Genomic DNA, 16,861 nt, shown 5'->3' with positions numbered 1-16,861 from the left:
CCGCAGCCAATTTTCCCTTCCCTGCCGGTTTCTTTTTTATTTTATTTCCTGTTGTTTGTTTAAAAACAACAGTGACCCCTTGTGGCTGCTGCATTAAATTCGGGTCACGACCAAATCAGGTTGCAACCAAAGTTATGGAACAAATTATGGTCGTGTCCAGAGGCTCTACCAGTGCTGAAATGTAAAATTTGTTACTACCGTTTCTGTGGGCGTGGCGGGGGGGGGGGGGTAATGTGACTGAGTGGGCATGGCCAACTTTTTTTTTTTTTTTTTTTACTTTTAAAAGCATTTTTTCTACAACCTCTTTGGCCGAAGAGGTTGTAGAAAAATGCTTTTAAAAGCCTCTGACGATCCCAGCTGAGTTGCCTGATCATCAGAGGCTTTTTTTTCTTTTAAAAACATTTTTTCTACAATTTCTTTGGCCAAAGAGGTTGTAGAAAAAAATGCTTTAAAAAGCCTCTGACGATCCCAGCTGAGTTGCCTGATCATCAGAGGCTTTTTTTTCTTTTAAAAACATTTTTTCTACAACCTCTTTGGCCAAAGAAGTTGTAGAAAAATGCTTTTAAAAGCCTCTGACGATCCCAGCTGAGTTGCCTGATCATCAGAGGCTTTTTTTTCTTTTAAAAACATTTTTTCTACAATTTCTTTGGCCAAAGAGGTTGTAGAAAAAAATGCTTTAAAAAGCTTCTGAGGATCCCAGCTGAGCCGCGCGATCATCAGAGGTTTTTTTTTTAACTTTTAAAAGCATTTTTTCTACAATTTCTTTGGCCGAAGAGGTTGTAGAAAAAAATGCTTTAAAAAGCCTCCGACGATCCCAGCTGAGCCGCACGATCATCAGAGGCTTTTTTTTTTAACTTTTAAAAGCATTTTTTTGGCCGAAGAGATTGTAGAAAAAATGCTTTTAAAAGTAAAAAAAAACTTTGGGGGGGAGGCAGGGATTTTTGCTACTGGTTCTCCAAACTACCCACCGCCATCGCTACCGGATCAGGTGATCCGGTCCAAACCAGGAGCATTTCACTCCCGGGTTCTACCAACTTAAAAGCATTATGTTTGCGTAGAAAAAGACTTAAGATAGCAATTGGTTGGAGGTGTAATAAGGATGGTGCTTCTTTAAAACATGTGCTTTTAAAAGAGTCATCCACTTACAATGGTCCATTTAGCGACCAAGGTTTCCCCGGTTACAGGTAGTCCTCGACTTACAACTGTTCATTTAGTGACCGTTCGAAGTTACAACAGCACTAAAAAAAAAAGTGATTTAGGGACATTTTTCACACTTAAGACCGTTGCAGCATTCCCGGGGGTCATCTGATTTATATTCTGATGCTTGACACCTGGTTCATATTTATGACAATCGTAGTGTCCCCTTTTGCGATCTTCTGGCAAGCAAAGCGAACGGGGGAAGCCAGATTCACTTAACAACGCATGTTACTAGCTTAACAACTGCAGCGGTTCACTTAAGAGCTGTGGTAGGAAAAGTAAAATGGGGCCAGACTCACTTAACAACTGTCTTGCTTAGCAACAGAAATGTTGGGCTCAACTGTGGTCATCTCAACCAACAAATGCTCTGTCTTGCACATTGGCAAAAAAAAAAAAATCAAAACATAAAATACAAATTAGATGGACATGACCTTGTAGATGACCCTCACTCTGTCAAGGACCTTGGAGTACTCATTTCTAAAGATCTAAGTGCCCGAGCCCACTGTAAGAACATTGCTAAAAAGGCATCAAGAGTTGTTAACCTAATCTTGCGTAGCTTTTTCTCTGGTAATGTTGTACTACTAACTAGAGCGTACAAAAGATTTGCTAGACCAATTCTTGAATACAGCTCATCTGTCTGGAACCCGCACTGCATATCGGACATAAATACAATTGAGAGAGTCCAGAGATATTTTACGAGAAGAGTCCTCCATTCCTCTAACCGCAATAAAATACCTTATGCCACCAGACTCCAAATTTTGGGCTTAGACAACTTAGAACTACGCCGACTTCAATCTGACCTAAGCATAGCACATAAAATTATCTGCCACAATGTCCTTCCTGTCAATAACTATTTCAGCTTCAACCACAACAATACATGAGCAAATAATAGATATAAACTCAAGGTAAACCGTTCCAAACTCAACTGCAGAGAATATGACTTCAGTAACAGAGTGGTCAATGCCTGGAATGCACTACTTGACTCTGTGGTTTCTTCCCCAAACCCCCAAAACTTTAACCTTAGACTGTCTACTGTGGACCTCACCCCATTCCTAAGAGGTCTGTAAGGGGCGTGCATAAGTGCACCAGCCTGTCTACCTTCCCTGTCCTAATATTCCTTTTTACTCTTATTCTTTTCATGTATTCAAATTATATTTATACTTTTACCTGTTATCTTATATATGCTTGACAAATAAACTTATGATAAGTTGAGGACAAACTGTACTTACTAAGTTTGTAAGAAAGTAGTGTACTATATGAATGACAAAAGTTGACAAAAGTTACAATTTTCAGAAGGTACCATTCTCTTGAATTATATACTTATACAGGTACTCCTCGACTTACAACAGTTCATTTAGTGACTGTTCAAAGTTACAACAGCACTGAAAAAAGTGACTTATGGCCATTTTTCACACTTACAACCGTTGCAGCATCCCCGTGGTCACGTGATCAAAATTCAGACGCTGGGCAATTGACTCATACTTATGACCGTTGCTGTGTCCTGGGGTCATGTGATCACCTTCTGGGACCTTCTAACAAGGAAAGTCAAGGAGGGGGAGGACAGATTCACTTAACAACGGTGTTACTAACAACTGCAACGATTCACTTAACAACTGTAGCAAGAAAGGTCGTAAAACAGGGCAAATTAACAAATGTTTCACTTAGCAACATAAATTTGGGGCTCAATTATAGTCGTAGGTTGAGGACTAGCTGTATATGGAAAATAATCACTAGACAATGTCAATGGATTTGCTGTGTTCTTATTCACTATGACTAAAAGACTGATATTACTACACTGGGAAGATAAATATAAGGCTCCTTTCACTCAATGTATTGAAGAGAGCCAGTTTGAGGTAGTGGAGGAGTAGCCTAGAAACCAGGGGATGGTGAGTTCAAATCCCACTTTGGGAATGAAAGCCGGCTCCTGGTGATTGGCCAAGTCACTGATTGGAAAAGTCACCCAATTGGCTTCTGTGCCTAAGGCGGGATTAGAACTCACTGCCTTCTGGTGATTGGCCCAAAGTCACTTGGTCGATTTTCATGCCTAAAGTGGGATTAGAACTCATGGTCGCCTGGTGACTGGCTCAAAGTTACCCAGCTAATTTTTGTACCCATGGCAGGGCTAAAATTTAGCATCTCCTTGTGTCTTATTTCAAACCAAATCTATTTTTATTACGGTCAAAGACCAGCCTAGGGAAAGTGGTATACAAAAAAATTAAAAATATATTTAAAAATACAAAAATTAAATTAGATAAAAACCTGAAAAAAATCTAAAACAAAGAAAGATGGATTAAAAACAAAAAATGGACATTAAAAAACACGGCAAACTAAATCTACCTAGTATAGTAACAGTAACACTAAGAGAGTTGGAAGGGTCCCTGGAGGTCATCTAGTCCAACCCCGTGCTCTCAGAGACCTATGGGCCATGGTGGCGCAGTGGTTAGAATGCAGTACTGCAGGCGACTTCTGCTGACTGCAGGGGGCCAGTAATTCAGCATTTTGAATCTCACCAGGCTCAAGGTTGACTCAGCTTTCCATCCTTCCGAGGTGGGTAAAATGAGGACCTCAATTGTTGGGGGCCATAGGCTGACTCTGTAAACTGCTTAGAGAGGGTTATAAAGCATTGTAAAGCGGTATATAAGTCTAAGTGCTATTACTATTTCTGATAGATGGCTCTCCAGTCTCTTCTTAAAGCCTCCTGTGTGAATATGAGTCAGTTCTCAAGTTCTGAATTTTGATTATGTGATCATAGTTTTAATGGTTGTAATTCTGAAAAATGCTCATAAATCTTTTTTTTTTTTCCACTACCGTTGTAACTTCAAGCGGTCACTAAACGAACTGTTGCAAGTTGCCGACTACCTGTAAAATAAAAGTTTTTTTTTAAAAAAATGGATTTGAGAGGGGAAAAGAGTTACGGCGGCAGTGAAAAAGGTGACTTAAGGACCGTTTTTCACACTTACAACCGCACTTACAACGAACTGTTGCATGTCGAGGACTACCTGTAAAATAAAGTTTGTTTTTTTTAAAAAAAAAAAAAGATTTAAGAGGAAGGAAGGGGGAGAAGAGGAGGAAGAGGAAGAAAGGAAGAGTTTAGGAGAAAAATCAAAAACCTCTTGAGATGCGTCCGCGGAAGCACCCGTCTTTCCTTGAGATGGAAGAAGATTAGGCTGGCCTCGCGGTTTCTCCCTCGAAGTCGTTCTGGTCTCCGTAGATAATTCTCCCGGAATCTGTATCACATCCAGAAGGTCGCATAGTTTCTTCTCTCCTTCAGCCTCAGCATCCAACATGGTCCTAGCCTTTCCCTTCTCACCTAGCTTGTGACAATGCCTTCTGGACAGGCAGATTATTCCCTCGCTGAACTCATAGCTAAAAATAAATAAATAAAACAAACACGACAAAGTTGGAAGGATCAGTGAAGAAAAAAATAATCACGCGCCTGGCCAGCCACGCATCTCAAGCAAAGCCCCAAGGCTGTGGAGATTCAAAAAAGGTTTGCTTTAGATAAAAAAATGAATCCGAAACTGTACTGTGTCAGAAAAGCACAACAACAAAGTTCTTTCTGCGCCAACTCAGGAAGCTCAAACTGCCCAAGGAGCTGCTGATCCAGTTCTACAGAGGAATTATGGAGTCTGTCATCTGCACCTCCATAACTGTCTGGTTTGGCTCTGCAACCCAACAAGACAGACACGGACTTCAGAGGATCATTAGAACTGCAGAAAAAACAATGGCTACCAACCTGCCTTCCATGGAGGACCTGTATACTGCATGAGTCAAAAAGAGGGCTGGGAAAATATCTACAGACCCCTCGCATCCTGGACATAAACTGTTTCAACTCCTACGTCCTCAAAACTCCTACCCTCAAAACAACGCTATAGGGCACTACACACCAGAACAACTAGACCCAAGGACAGTTTTTTCCCCAAACGCCATCACTGCTAAACAAGTAATTCCCTCAATACTGTCAAACTATTCACTAAGTCTGCATTACTATTATTATTAATCTTCTCATCACGTTCCTATCACCCATCTCCTCCCACTTATGACTGTATGACTGTAATCTTGTTGCTTGTATCCTTACAATTTATATTGATATTGTTTCCTGATTGCTTATTTGTACCCTATGACTATCATTAAGTGTTGTACCTTATGATTCTTGATGAACGTATCTTTTCTTTTATGTACACTGACAAATTCCTTGTGTGTCCAATCACACTTGGCCAATAAAGAACTCTATTCTATTCTATTCTATTCTATTCTATTCTATTCTATTCTATTCTATTCTATTCTATGATGAACATCACTGAGAATAGATAAGGAAGTCAACTCAGTTCAATTCATTGCGACCAAAGCCCGTGGTACAAATAATAAAGAAAGAAAATTTAAGACATAATTAAAATACACTTGTAAAATAACCTAACGTGTGAAATTCAGGATATAGACTGAATTGAATTATAATGTAAACACGAAATTATATTAAATATGACATCTAAAATTACAGCAAAGTATCTTATTAGGTATTCATGCTGGCTCCAGAAATCTGGCAGTTGAAATCCACAAGTTGTGAAGTTGACATAGTTGCTGGTATACAGGTAGTTCTTACCACTGTAAGAACCACAGTGACCGTTCGAAGTGACAATGGTACTGAAAAAAGTGTTGCAGCATACCTGCAGTGACGTCATCATGACACTTGACAACTGGCATGTACTTATGACAGTTGCAGTGTCCCGGGGTCATGTGATCGCCTTTTGCGATCTGCTGACAAGCAAAGTCAATGTGGGAAGCCAGATTCACTTAAGAAATATGTTACTTTTGAGCCGTGGTGGCGCAGTGGTTAGAACTCAGTACTGCAGGTTAACTCTGCTGATTGCCAGCAGTTCGACCCTGACCGGCTCAAGGTTGACTCAACTTTCCATTTTTCCAAGGTTGGTAAAATGAGGACCCAGATTGTCGGGGGCAATAAGCTGACTCTGTAAACCACTTAGAGAGGGATGTAAAGCGGTATATAAGTCTAAATGCTATTGCTACTTTTAACAATTGCAATGATTCACTTAACAACTGTGGCAAGAAAGGCCATAAAGTGAGGCAAATCTCCTTTAACAACTGTCTCACTTAGCAACAGAAATTTTGGGCTCAATTGTGGCCATAAGTTAACCAGGACCTACAAATGATTTGTTAATTGATGTCCCAACTGTTTTATTAAAAGGAACTATTGATCAGAAAGATGTAGTTGCCTAGATTCTGCCTGCCAAGGAGAAGTTCAATAGGGAGAACCTCTTCTATAATATTTTGAGGTGAAGCAAACTTCACCTGTAATTCCTCTACATCAGTGTTTCTCAACCTTGGAAGCTTGAAGATGGGTGGACTTCAACTCCCAGAATTCCCCAGCCAGCGCTGGCTGGGGAATTCTGGGAGTTGAAGTCCACCCATCTTCAAGCTTCCAAGGTTGAGAAACACTGCTCTACATCCTTTTAAATATCAACGTGAAAAGAAACCCAGTAGAACAGGGCTGCAATGCTAAACAAGGCCTCAAGGCGGCAGTAAGGAGCCCAAGGAATCATCATCTGCGTTTGCGCAGAGAAGAATCTCTTCGCTCCGCTCTTCCCAAAAGCTCTCACTATAACCAACCAGAGCGTCCCACCTTCGTCGCTCCCCATTGGCTGCACTGAAGAGGGGCGGGGCAGGAGAAATAATCTACTGTATTTACCCTCGCGTTCTTCCGGGGAGGCACCCAGAATTCGGAGGGGAGTGCGCATGCTCGGCCGAGGACTATAAATACCAAGCGCCTGAAGATGGACGCTCCATTCTGTGGCGCGCTCCGGTCGCGGCAACAGGGGGTGGGGAGGAGGGGCGAGCGAGGCTGCGTCAGAAAGGGGTGGGGCTGTATCTATTTATGAAGCTATTCCGCCTTTTTACAAGCCTCCCCGGGTGGTTGAAACTCGAAAGGGGGGGTGTTTTCTTTCCATCTTTGATATATTGTTGGTTTTTAAATTTGCAACAGCGAGGTGGCTTTAAAAAGACTTCCTTCTCCCCCTTTGCTTGCAGAGGCCAAAACAAAAAATAAACAAACAAAACCATGCATTTGCACCGTGACAAAAGCCCCCAGCCCTTAAAACCATGAAAAGCCATTCATAAACTACCATTCATAAACTGGGACATGCAAATTTAGATTCTGGGGTTGTCTTTTCTCTTGTTCCCAAGGTAGCATTCACAAGATGGCGGCGTTATCCCCATAACAACCCTGTGAGGTAGACCAGGCAGAAGCAGAGGTCTTAAAACTGTCCTGAGAGCCTCTGCTGCTGAGGGGATCTTGAATCCAGGTGTCCCCGTTTTAGTCTGTTCTCTTAAGGGTGGCCTCATTGCTGGAGGTTTTCAGGAAAAGGCTAGAGAAGGGTTTGTTTGGAATAATGTGGAAATCCCTATGCAGCAGGGATGGGCAACTGTGGCTCTTTTACAACCTGTGGACTTCAACTCCCAGAATTCCTAAGCCAGCTTGGCTGTCTCGGGAATTCTGGGAGTTGAAGTCCAGAGGTTGTAAAAAGGCCACAGTTGCCCACCCCTGCTATACAGTATTGGAGAAGGGTTGGACTAGAACAGTGTTTCCCAAACTTGGCTATTTTAAGATGCATGGACTTCAACTCCCAGAATTCCCCAGCCAGTATGTCTGGTTGAGGAATTCTGGGAGTTGAAGTCCATACATCTTCCAAGGGTCAAGTTTGGGAAACACTGGACTAGAAGACCTCTTGGGTCCCTACCAGTCCTATGATCTATTGCAGGACTTATACTGGTGTTTCTCAACCTCAGCAAACTTATGATGTGTGGACTTCAATTCCCAGAATTCCCCAGCCAATCATTTTGGCTGGAGAATTCTGGGAGCTGAAGGCCATGCTACCGATTGGAGAATTCCTGGAGTAGAAGAAGTCCACATATTTTAAATTTGCAGAAGTTGAGAAACAACAAGGAGCCTTGGTGGTGCAGCGGACTAAAGTGCTGTTAAATAGCACTTAGCTACCAGCTGCCTGCAATTACTGCAAGTTCAAATCTCACTAGGCTCAAGGTTGACTCAGCTTTCCATCCTTCCGAGGTAGGTAAAATGAGGACCCGGATTGTGAGGGGCAATAAGCTGATTTTGTATAAAAAAGAACACCGCTTAGGAAGGGCCGAAAGCCCTACTAAACAGGTATATACAAAAGTATGAAGGCTATTGCTTAACGCATTGTAAGCCACCCTGAGTCTCCGGAGAAGGGCGGCATATAAATTGAATCAATCGATCAATCAATCAATCAAATAAATAAATAAATTCACATTAAAGATCAGGCTACGGATCTCAGTTCTGAGTGTGTACATAAAACCATCCATTCCTTGTTCAGACTTAATCCGCAAAGAATGAAGTCGTTCAGAGCAATCGGTGTTTGAAAAACATACCAGTGGCATTGTGTTTTATCCCGCTTCCCATTCGTTTACTATAATTACAGCATCTTTTAATTTGGCAATCACAAATTTTAAGCTTCATGAGTGCCATTCAATGTATATTATTAACCTGGTGGAAATAACGGAAAGGATTTTGTAGCACATCTTTGGACATTTTATTAAAAGGCAGAAGGTTCCGGAAATATGCCTTTTCAGTAGCTGCAAAAAAGGGTTTTAATACATGCCTGAATACAGATAGTCCCCGACTTATAACAGCTCATTTAGTGACCATTTGAAGTTACAACAACACTGAGAAAAGTGACTTATGACTGTTTTTTACACTTAATGGCCGTGGCAGCTTCCCCGTGGTCATGTGATTTACAGTCAGATGCTTGACAACTGGTTCATAGTTATGACGGTTGCAGTGCCTCCCCCCGGTCATGTGATCCCCTTTTGCGACCTGACAAGCAAAGTCGATGGGGAAGCCAGATTCACTTAACAACCGTGTTCGTAATTTAACTGCAGTGATTCACTTAACAGCTGTGACAAGAGAGGTGGGGCAAAACTCACTTAACAAATACTTAGCTACATAAATTTTGGGCTCAATTGTGGTCGTAAGTCAAGGACTATCTATGCCTGCCCTCGGGTGAACTGTCTGGATGTACGATAGGAAGATTTTTTTTTATAGCTGATAAAGAGGAAATGAATAATTCCTGGATCACCTAGTTTGGATTAATTTTCTCTATCCTTAGACCAGTGTTTCTCAACCTTGGAAGCTTGAAGAGGGGTAGACTTCAACTCCCAGAATCCCCCAGCCAGCGTTGCTGGCTGGGGGATTCTGGGAGTTGAAGTCCACCCCTCTTCAAGCTTCCAAGGTTGAGAAACACTGCCTTAGACAGTCCTGTCCCTATCTGTGAATAACTGCAACCACAGACTTTTTGAAGTTTGAAAGCTGTATTCCTTTGGCGTTTTAGGAGAGGAAGCCACAGATGTGTTTATCTCCTAAATCATTTGGCAACAGTATTTTGGGAGAAATAAATTTGGCCTGTAATTTATAGTTAATTCATAGCAACCTAGATTGGAAGGGGCCTCAAAGGTCATTTAGTCCAACCCCTGCCCAGTGCATGCAATCCTTATATCAGCCTGTAAAAATGCCCATCCAATCTTTTTCCTGAAAACCTCCAGTTTTATGGCCTGAAATCTTTTTCAGGACTCAAAGCAGTTGTTTTTTTTATCATAAAGCAGTGACAGAGATTGGTAAATGATGAATTTTAACACTGTAATACAGGTAGTTCTCCGCTTACGACTGTTGCATAGCAACTATTCTAAGTTACGATGGACCCAAAAAAAAACATAGATTCCAAATTCCGATGGCCATCTCCCTTCCCCCACAGCCACATGATCACATTTTGGAAACTCAGCATCTGATTTGCATTTACAGCTGTTTGTGGCATCCCAGTCGCATCACGACAGCGGTTCATGACTGTTTTTGCCAAAAACTGACCTTAACAGGTGGTCCTTGATTTACTACCGTTTGTTTAATGACCGTTCCAAGTTACAACGGCACTAAAAAAAATGAACTTATGATCATTTTTACAACCATTGTAGCATTTCCATGATCACATGATCAAAATTAAGACATTTGGCCACTGACATGTATTTATGACGGTTGCAGTGTGTCGAGGTCACATGATCCCCTTTTGTGACCCTACTGACAAGCCTGATTCACTTAACAGCCATGTTACTAACTTAACCACGTAAGTAGCGCTTCACTTAACAACTTTGAAAGGAAGAACAAAAAAAAGGGGCCAAGCTCACTTAACAGCCATCTCATTTAGCAAAAATAAATTTTGGGTTTAACTGTGGTTGTAAGTTGAGGACTACCTGTACTTCCAGTTTCCAGCAAAAAAAAAAAAAAACAGCCATTGCAGACAGTGGATTCGCTTTATGACAGCAATGTTGGCTTAATGACCACTGTATGCACTGTATGACTTCCTGTATGCAGCAACCAGTTAATGACTAGTTAAGATTTAGGATCAAATTCTGAAAGTTATATATACCTGGGAGTCCCTTTTTTAGTTTTTTCAGCTGCTGCCTGCCCTCGAGTGGCTTCTCCAGAGTGGAAATTCTTAGGAGGAAAACTCTGCATACTTCTTGTGTTGTGACAGGCTTTATTTTCCAGAAACGAGGAATTTCCCAGGAAGGTTTGGTTACTCTGGAGCTCCAGAAAATAGCTCGCCATGATTTCCAGAATGGTTTTTAAAGGAGCCTCTTTGGCCTGCAGTAGAAAAAGTGAGATAAATGGTCCATTATAATTAGGCTGACTCAATTTTACTGTTTGCAAAAGACAAGAGAGTTGATTTCTAGGCTACATATTCTAGGTTCAAGTCTCCTGCTTTGTGATATTTTAAAACAGTATTATGTATTATTAAATTAGAGCAGTGCATTTATTAGCAAACCTAGTGACTGGATTATTTGTAAAATGTGTTTTTCTTCTTTTCTCTTTTCTCTCTTTCCTTTTCTCTTTTCTCTTATTTTCCTCTCTTTTTTATTTTCCTTTCTCTTTTATTTTCCTTTCTTTCTTTCTTTCTTTCTTTCTTTCTTTCTTTCTTTCTTTCTTTCTTTCTTTCTTTCTTTCTTTCTTTCTGGTTGTGGTGACTTACGACCACAACCGAGCCCAAAATTTCTGTTGCTAAGCGAGACTCTTGAATTTTGCCCCATCTTACGACCTTTCTTGTCACAGTTGTTAAGTGGACTACTGCAGTTGACAAATTAGTAACATGGTTGTTAAGTGAATCTGGCTTCCCCATAGACTTTGCTCGTGAGAAGGTCACAAAAGGGGATCACATCAGTGATGGGTTTCAAAAATTTTTACTACCAGTTCTGTGGGCATGGCTTGGTGGGCGTGGCATTACTTGGTGATATAGCTTGGTGGGCGTGGCAGGGAAAGAATACTGTAAAATCTTCATTCCCACCCACTCCAGGGGTAGGATACTGCAAAATCCCCATTTCCTCCCGATCAGCTGGGACTCGGGAGGCAGAGAATAGATGGGGGTGGGGCCAGTCAGCATTTTTACTACCGGTTCTCCGAACTACTCAAAATTTCCGCTACTGGTTCTCCAGAACTGGTCAGAACCTGCTGAAACCCACCTCTGGATCACATGAACCCTTGGACACTGCGACTGTCAAAAGTATGAGTTAGTTGTCAAGCATCTGAATTTTGATGACACGATCATGGGGATGTCGCAAAGATTGTAACTGTGAAAAATGGCCATAAGTCATTTTTTTCAGTGCCACTGTAACTTTGAATGGTCACTAAGTGAACTTTTGTAAGTTGAGGACTATCTGTACTGAATAACAGAGTCGGATCTTGGAGGACTTCTAGTCAAGCCCCCACCTCAAGCAGGAAACCTTATACCAGTGATGGCTAACATTTTTCTCGTCGTGTCCACGCGCATGCCGGCCCCCATAATGCAATGTGACCCTCCATGCATGCGCGCATGACCTCTCCCGCCCCCCCACGTATGCACACATGATCCCCCCACGCTCCCCTGCTCCCCCAACATGTGCACAAGACTTCCACATGTACCCCGCCCCCTCTTCCTACGCATCCTGTAAATCCCGCTCCGCTGGCGGACTGCACGGTGGAGCTGAGCTGGATGACAGCTCACATGCCCGCGGAAAGGGCCACACATGCCAGCTGTCGCACACATGCCATAGGTTCTCCATCACAGCCTTATACCATTTCAGACAGTCTTTTCTTAACTTCCAGGGATGAAACAGCTACAACTTTTAAAGCGCCCACTTATTAATTGTCCTCACTGTGAGGAAATTTCTCCTTAGTCCCTGAGATCGTTAAAACGCTCATTTTTGGTGCTTTTAAGGAAGAAACTGAAAACTACTAATTATGGGTAGTGTAAGTAGTTGCTTGTGCACCTTCTGGGGGTTAGAATAGATGATCTTTGTGGCCCCTTCCAATTGCATAATTCTACGACTCTACCTCGAACAGATTGTCCCATCAAGAGTCTTGCTTATAACTTCTAAAGTGTCCTAGAAACCTTGTGCAAAAAAAAAGGCTGCCCTGTTTTACCTTGTTTTGTTTGTATAAAGACTGGAGGTGCAAAACACTTCGGAGCTCGTTCCTGTTGTTGATGCTGAGTGCGGTACGGGGAAATTCTTCGTCCATCATGGTACTTGTCTTCTTTAAGCCCTGGGCAGGAAAGAGATCATGCTATAAGTCAGTGTAGAAAATTAACCTCAGTCTTCATACCGCTGATTAACTTAGAAGTCAGTGTAATAATATTCAGAGAAGCTGTTGGCACAGTGTTTTTCAAGCTTCATAACTCTTAAAGAGGTTTAAGATGGGTGGACTTCAACCCCCAGAAATCCCCAGCCCGCATGCTTGAAAATTCACAGTCCAATTCCCAGAATTCTTCAGCCTGCACATTTTAAGATGTGTGGACTTCAACTCCCAGAATTCCCCAGCCCGCATGCTTGAAAATTCACAGTCCAATTCTCAGAATTCTCTTGCAGGGTCATTACTGAGAATTCTGGGAATTGGAGTCCCTGTACATGTCCTAGTTGCTGAGACTGAGAAATGCTGGTTACTATATGAGTTAAAAACTTTATGGACTTTTGCTGAAAACAGAAAAAAAATGAACTTGTGATTTATGGATGCTTAGAAAGGATAGAAGCGTGATGGTGAACCTATGGCACGCGTGGGCATGTGAGCCGTCGCCCCAGCTCAGCTCCACCGCGTATGCGCACACGTCTCCCACCGGCCAGCTTCGGGTCTCTGCCGCACATACGTGGGATGCATGCAGGAGACCTTTGTGCATGCGCGGAGGTGGGGAGCGGGGGGAGGTCATATGGGGAATGGGGGGTCACGCATGCATGTGTGGGGGAGCATGGGGTGCCCGCATGGGGGTCACGTTTGCATGCACTGGGGGTTGGGGCACGGGGGGTCGTACACGCATTGCATTATGGGTGTGCACGCGCTTTCGGCACACGGCAACAAAAAGGTTAGCCATCACTGGGATAGAATAAGGAAAGAAGAGGGCAAATATAACCGTAGAGAGAAAGAGTAAAATATTAATACAATTATCACTGCTGTAAAGACAACAGAATTTCATTTTCAGTGTGCTCACAGTAAAAAAGTGACAATGAAGGTTATTTGCTGTAAAGAAGATTCAAAGCCCTCCTTTTTCTTTCTTTCTTCTTTCCTTCCTTCCTCTTTCTCTCTCTCTCTTTCTTTTTCTTTTCTCGCTTCCCTCCCTCCTTCCTTGTCTTCCTTTCTTCCTTCCTCTTTCTCTCCTTCCTTCCTTCCTTTCTCTCTCTCTCTTTCTTTTCCTCCCTTCCCTCCCTCCTTGTCTTCCTTCCTTCCTCTCTCTCCTTCCTTCCTTCCTCTTTCTCTCTATCTCTTTCTTTCTCTTTCCTCCACCTGCCTCCCTCCCTGTCTTCCTTCCTTCCTTCCTCTCTCTCTCTCCTTCCTTCCTCTTCCTTCCTTCCTTCTACCTTCCTTCCTTCCACTCTTCCTTCCTTCCTTCCTCTCTCTCTCCTTCCTTCCTTCCTCCCCTGCCTCCCTTTCCATTCCTCCGTCATTCTTTCTTTCTTTCTCTTTCCTTTCTTTTCCTTTCTTTTTTTTCTGTCTCTACTTTTCCCTTTTCTTTTACTTCTCTAAACTTTCTTTCTTCTTTAAATTGGTATTGTTTTTGGTCTGAAAAAAAAAAAACTCTTCTTTGCTAAAAAAAATTAATTGCAAACACAAAGCGTCCACCCGTTCGTTTGCCAATGGAAAGTCTTTCTCCGCCTCGCCATCTCTCCAAATGCATGGTGGGAAATGTAGTCCCCGGAGGACTCCGGCTCTGCTCCAGGTTGGGCACCCGAGGCTTTTCCCCTCCCCTCCCCCAATCCTTTTCCCCCTCCATCCCCCCCCCTCACCTTTTTGCTCAGGAACTCCCGCACCAAAGAGGCAGCCACCTCTTCCACGAAAGACGCTTCCATGGATGGTCTTGCAGCATGCAACGAGCTCTGATTAATAAATAAAACAAAATGCAAAGATTTTGCAAAGATATATATATATATATATATATATTTTGCTTGGTCTCCCTTGCTTTCCAAGCCTTCGCGGGTTCGCTTTGCTCAAATTGCAGCTGGCGGGCAAGGCAGTTGCGTTACAGTTGGCAGGTTGTCATGGGGATGACGTCACGCGCCGAGGATTCTTTCCCCGCCCCCTGGGTGCCAGATGAGGATACATCGGGGTTCTAGAACGGGGCGGACCGGGGAATTCTGGGAGTTGAAGTCCGCGCTTCTTAAAAAGTTGTGGAGGTTGAGAAGACACTGGGCTTAGATTTAGAAGGTAAATTATTAGGTTTTTGAGAAAAGGAGGAAGGGAGGAAGGAAGGAAGGAGACAAAGGAAGAATAGAGGGAGGGAAGGAAGGAAGGAAGGAAGATGAAAGAGGAAGAATAGTGGGGGAGGAGAAGGGGAAGGGAGGAAAGAAGGAAGGAAGATGAAAGGAAGAATAGAGGGGGAGGGGAGGAAGAAAAGGGAAGGAAGGAAGATGAGAAAGAGGAAGAATAGTGGGGGAGGAGAAGAGGAAGGAAGGAAGGTGAAAGGAAGAATAGAGGGAGTGGGAGGAGAGGAGGAAGGGAGAGAAAGGAAGAATAGAGGGGAGGAGAGGAAGAAAGGAAGATGAGAGAAAGAGGAAGAATAGTGGGGGAGGAGAAGAGGAAGGAAGGAAAGAAGGAAGAAAGAGGAAAGAAAGAATAGAGGGAGTGGGAGGACAGGAGGAAGGAAGGGAGAGAAAGGAAGAATAGAGGGGGAGGGGAGGAAGAAAAGGAAGGAAGGAAGATGAGAGAAAGAGGAAGAATAGTGGAGGAGAAGAGGAAGGAAGGAAAGAAGGAAGAAAGAAAAGAGGAAGAATCGAGGGAGTGGGAGGAGAGGAGGAAGGAAGATGAGGGAAAGGAAGAATAGAGGGGGAGTGGAGGAAGAAAAGGAAGGAAGGAAGGAAGATGAGAAAAAGAGGAAGAATAGTGGGGGAGAAGAGGAAGGAAGGAAAGAAAGAAGGAAGGAAAATGAAAGAGGAAGAATAGAGGGAGTGGGATGAGAGGAGAAAGGAAGATGAAAGAAAGGAAGAATAGAGGGGTAGGGGAGAAAGAAAAGGAAGGAAGGAATATGAGAGAAAGAGGAAGAATAGAGGCAACCGTCATAAGTATGAACCAGTTGCCAAGCGTCTGAATTTTGATCACATGATAGTGGGGATGCTGCAACCGACATATGTGTGAAAAACGGTCATAAGTCACTTTTTTCAGTGCCATTGCAATTTTGGTCACTAAATAAACTATTGTAAATCGAGGACTAGCTGTACTATGCCCAAAGGAAAAGCATTTAGAAATATGAAATAAGATAAACCTCACGAAACTGGGCATTTTTGTTGCAGTAAAATAAGGTATTAGCATCAAATCACAACTTTTTGCTTTTTCATAACAATATGAACAAGTGATTTCTATAAAGATCCATCGATCTGCTCAGTAAAACCCCAAATCAAAGTTTCATTCTTTTCCACTTCAAGCACGAAGCTCAGAAGCAGTCTCCATGTGGAAATAAAAGTACTTACCTGTTAAATTCTTTTCTTTAATCAAAACAGCCAATTTTGCCATTTCAGCCAACGCCATCAACTTCTGCAACCATTCATCCATAGTAGGAATCAAAGTGGAAGTCAATGCTGCTTTTTTCCCCCTTTATCCTTCCTCACTTCTCTTTCCCCTCTTCTTCCCCACTGTTTTTCTATTTACTTTTTTGTATTTTGCATGTTATAATATTTTATAACTCAATAAAAAAATGTTGAATGGACGTAACTGGGCATTTTTTATTTTATTTATTTTTCATTTCAAGAGCCATGGTGGCGCAGTGGTTAGAATGCAGTATTGCAGGCTAATTCCAAGTGCCCACTGCCAGCAATTCGGCAGTTCGATCCTGACCAGCTCAAGGTTGACTCAGCCTTCCATCCTTCCGAGATCAGTAAAGTGAGCACCCATTGTTGGGGGCAAGAGGCTGACTCTGTAAACTGCTTAGAAAGTGAAGCACTGTGAAGCAGTATATAAGTGCTATTGCTATTTTTCAGTGGCACTGCAATGCGGCAGATCACACGGAGTGTGTAAAATGCAATCAAAAGCCTTTTTGGAGTTTTCTGGTGGTTGGCAGGTTGTGGCATCTTCATCAGTGCAAAATTTTCTTCAAACTTAGGGAGATTTGAG

General features: G+C 42.6%; 1 protein-coding gene across 3 annotated transcripts in view; it reads right to left on the bottom strand.

Annotated features, from left to right (window-relative positions):
• Positions 1-14,832, bottom strand: part of MINDY4 (MINDY lysine 48 deubiquitinase 4) — a 104,495-nt gene extending 89,663 nt beyond the window's left edge. The window contains exons 1-4 of one of the 3 annotated variants that reach the window (XM_087893122.1): positions 14,545-14,832; positions 12,695-12,814; positions 10,665-10,882; positions 4,308-4,563 (exon numbers count right to left, since the gene is read on the bottom strand). In XM_087893122.1, the coding sequence (XP_087749248.1) occupies positions 4,308-4,563; positions 10,665-10,882; positions 12,695-12,814; positions 14,545-14,607 (657 nt within the window). In that variant the 5' untranslated portion in view covers positions 14,608-14,832. The remainder of the gene's footprint in view (positions 1-4,307; positions 4,564-10,664; positions 10,883-12,694; positions 12,815-14,544) is intronic. The other 2 variants (XM_087893120.1, XM_087893121.1) reach the window with 2 other exon arrangements.
• Positions 14,833-16,861: the final 2,029 nt, after the last annotated feature.

The sequence above is a fragment of the Pantherophis guttatus genome, chromosome 4 (genome assembly GCF_059756535.1).
Source record: "Pantherophis guttatus breed Tessera chromosome 4, ASM5975653v1, whole genome shotgun sequence".
Lineage (NCBI taxonomy): Eukaryota > Metazoa > Chordata > Lepidosauria > Squamata > Colubridae > Pantherophis > Pantherophis guttatus.
The sequence above is the reverse complement of the archived record's forward strand: the minus strand, read 5'-3'. Positions and strand labels throughout refer to the sequence as shown.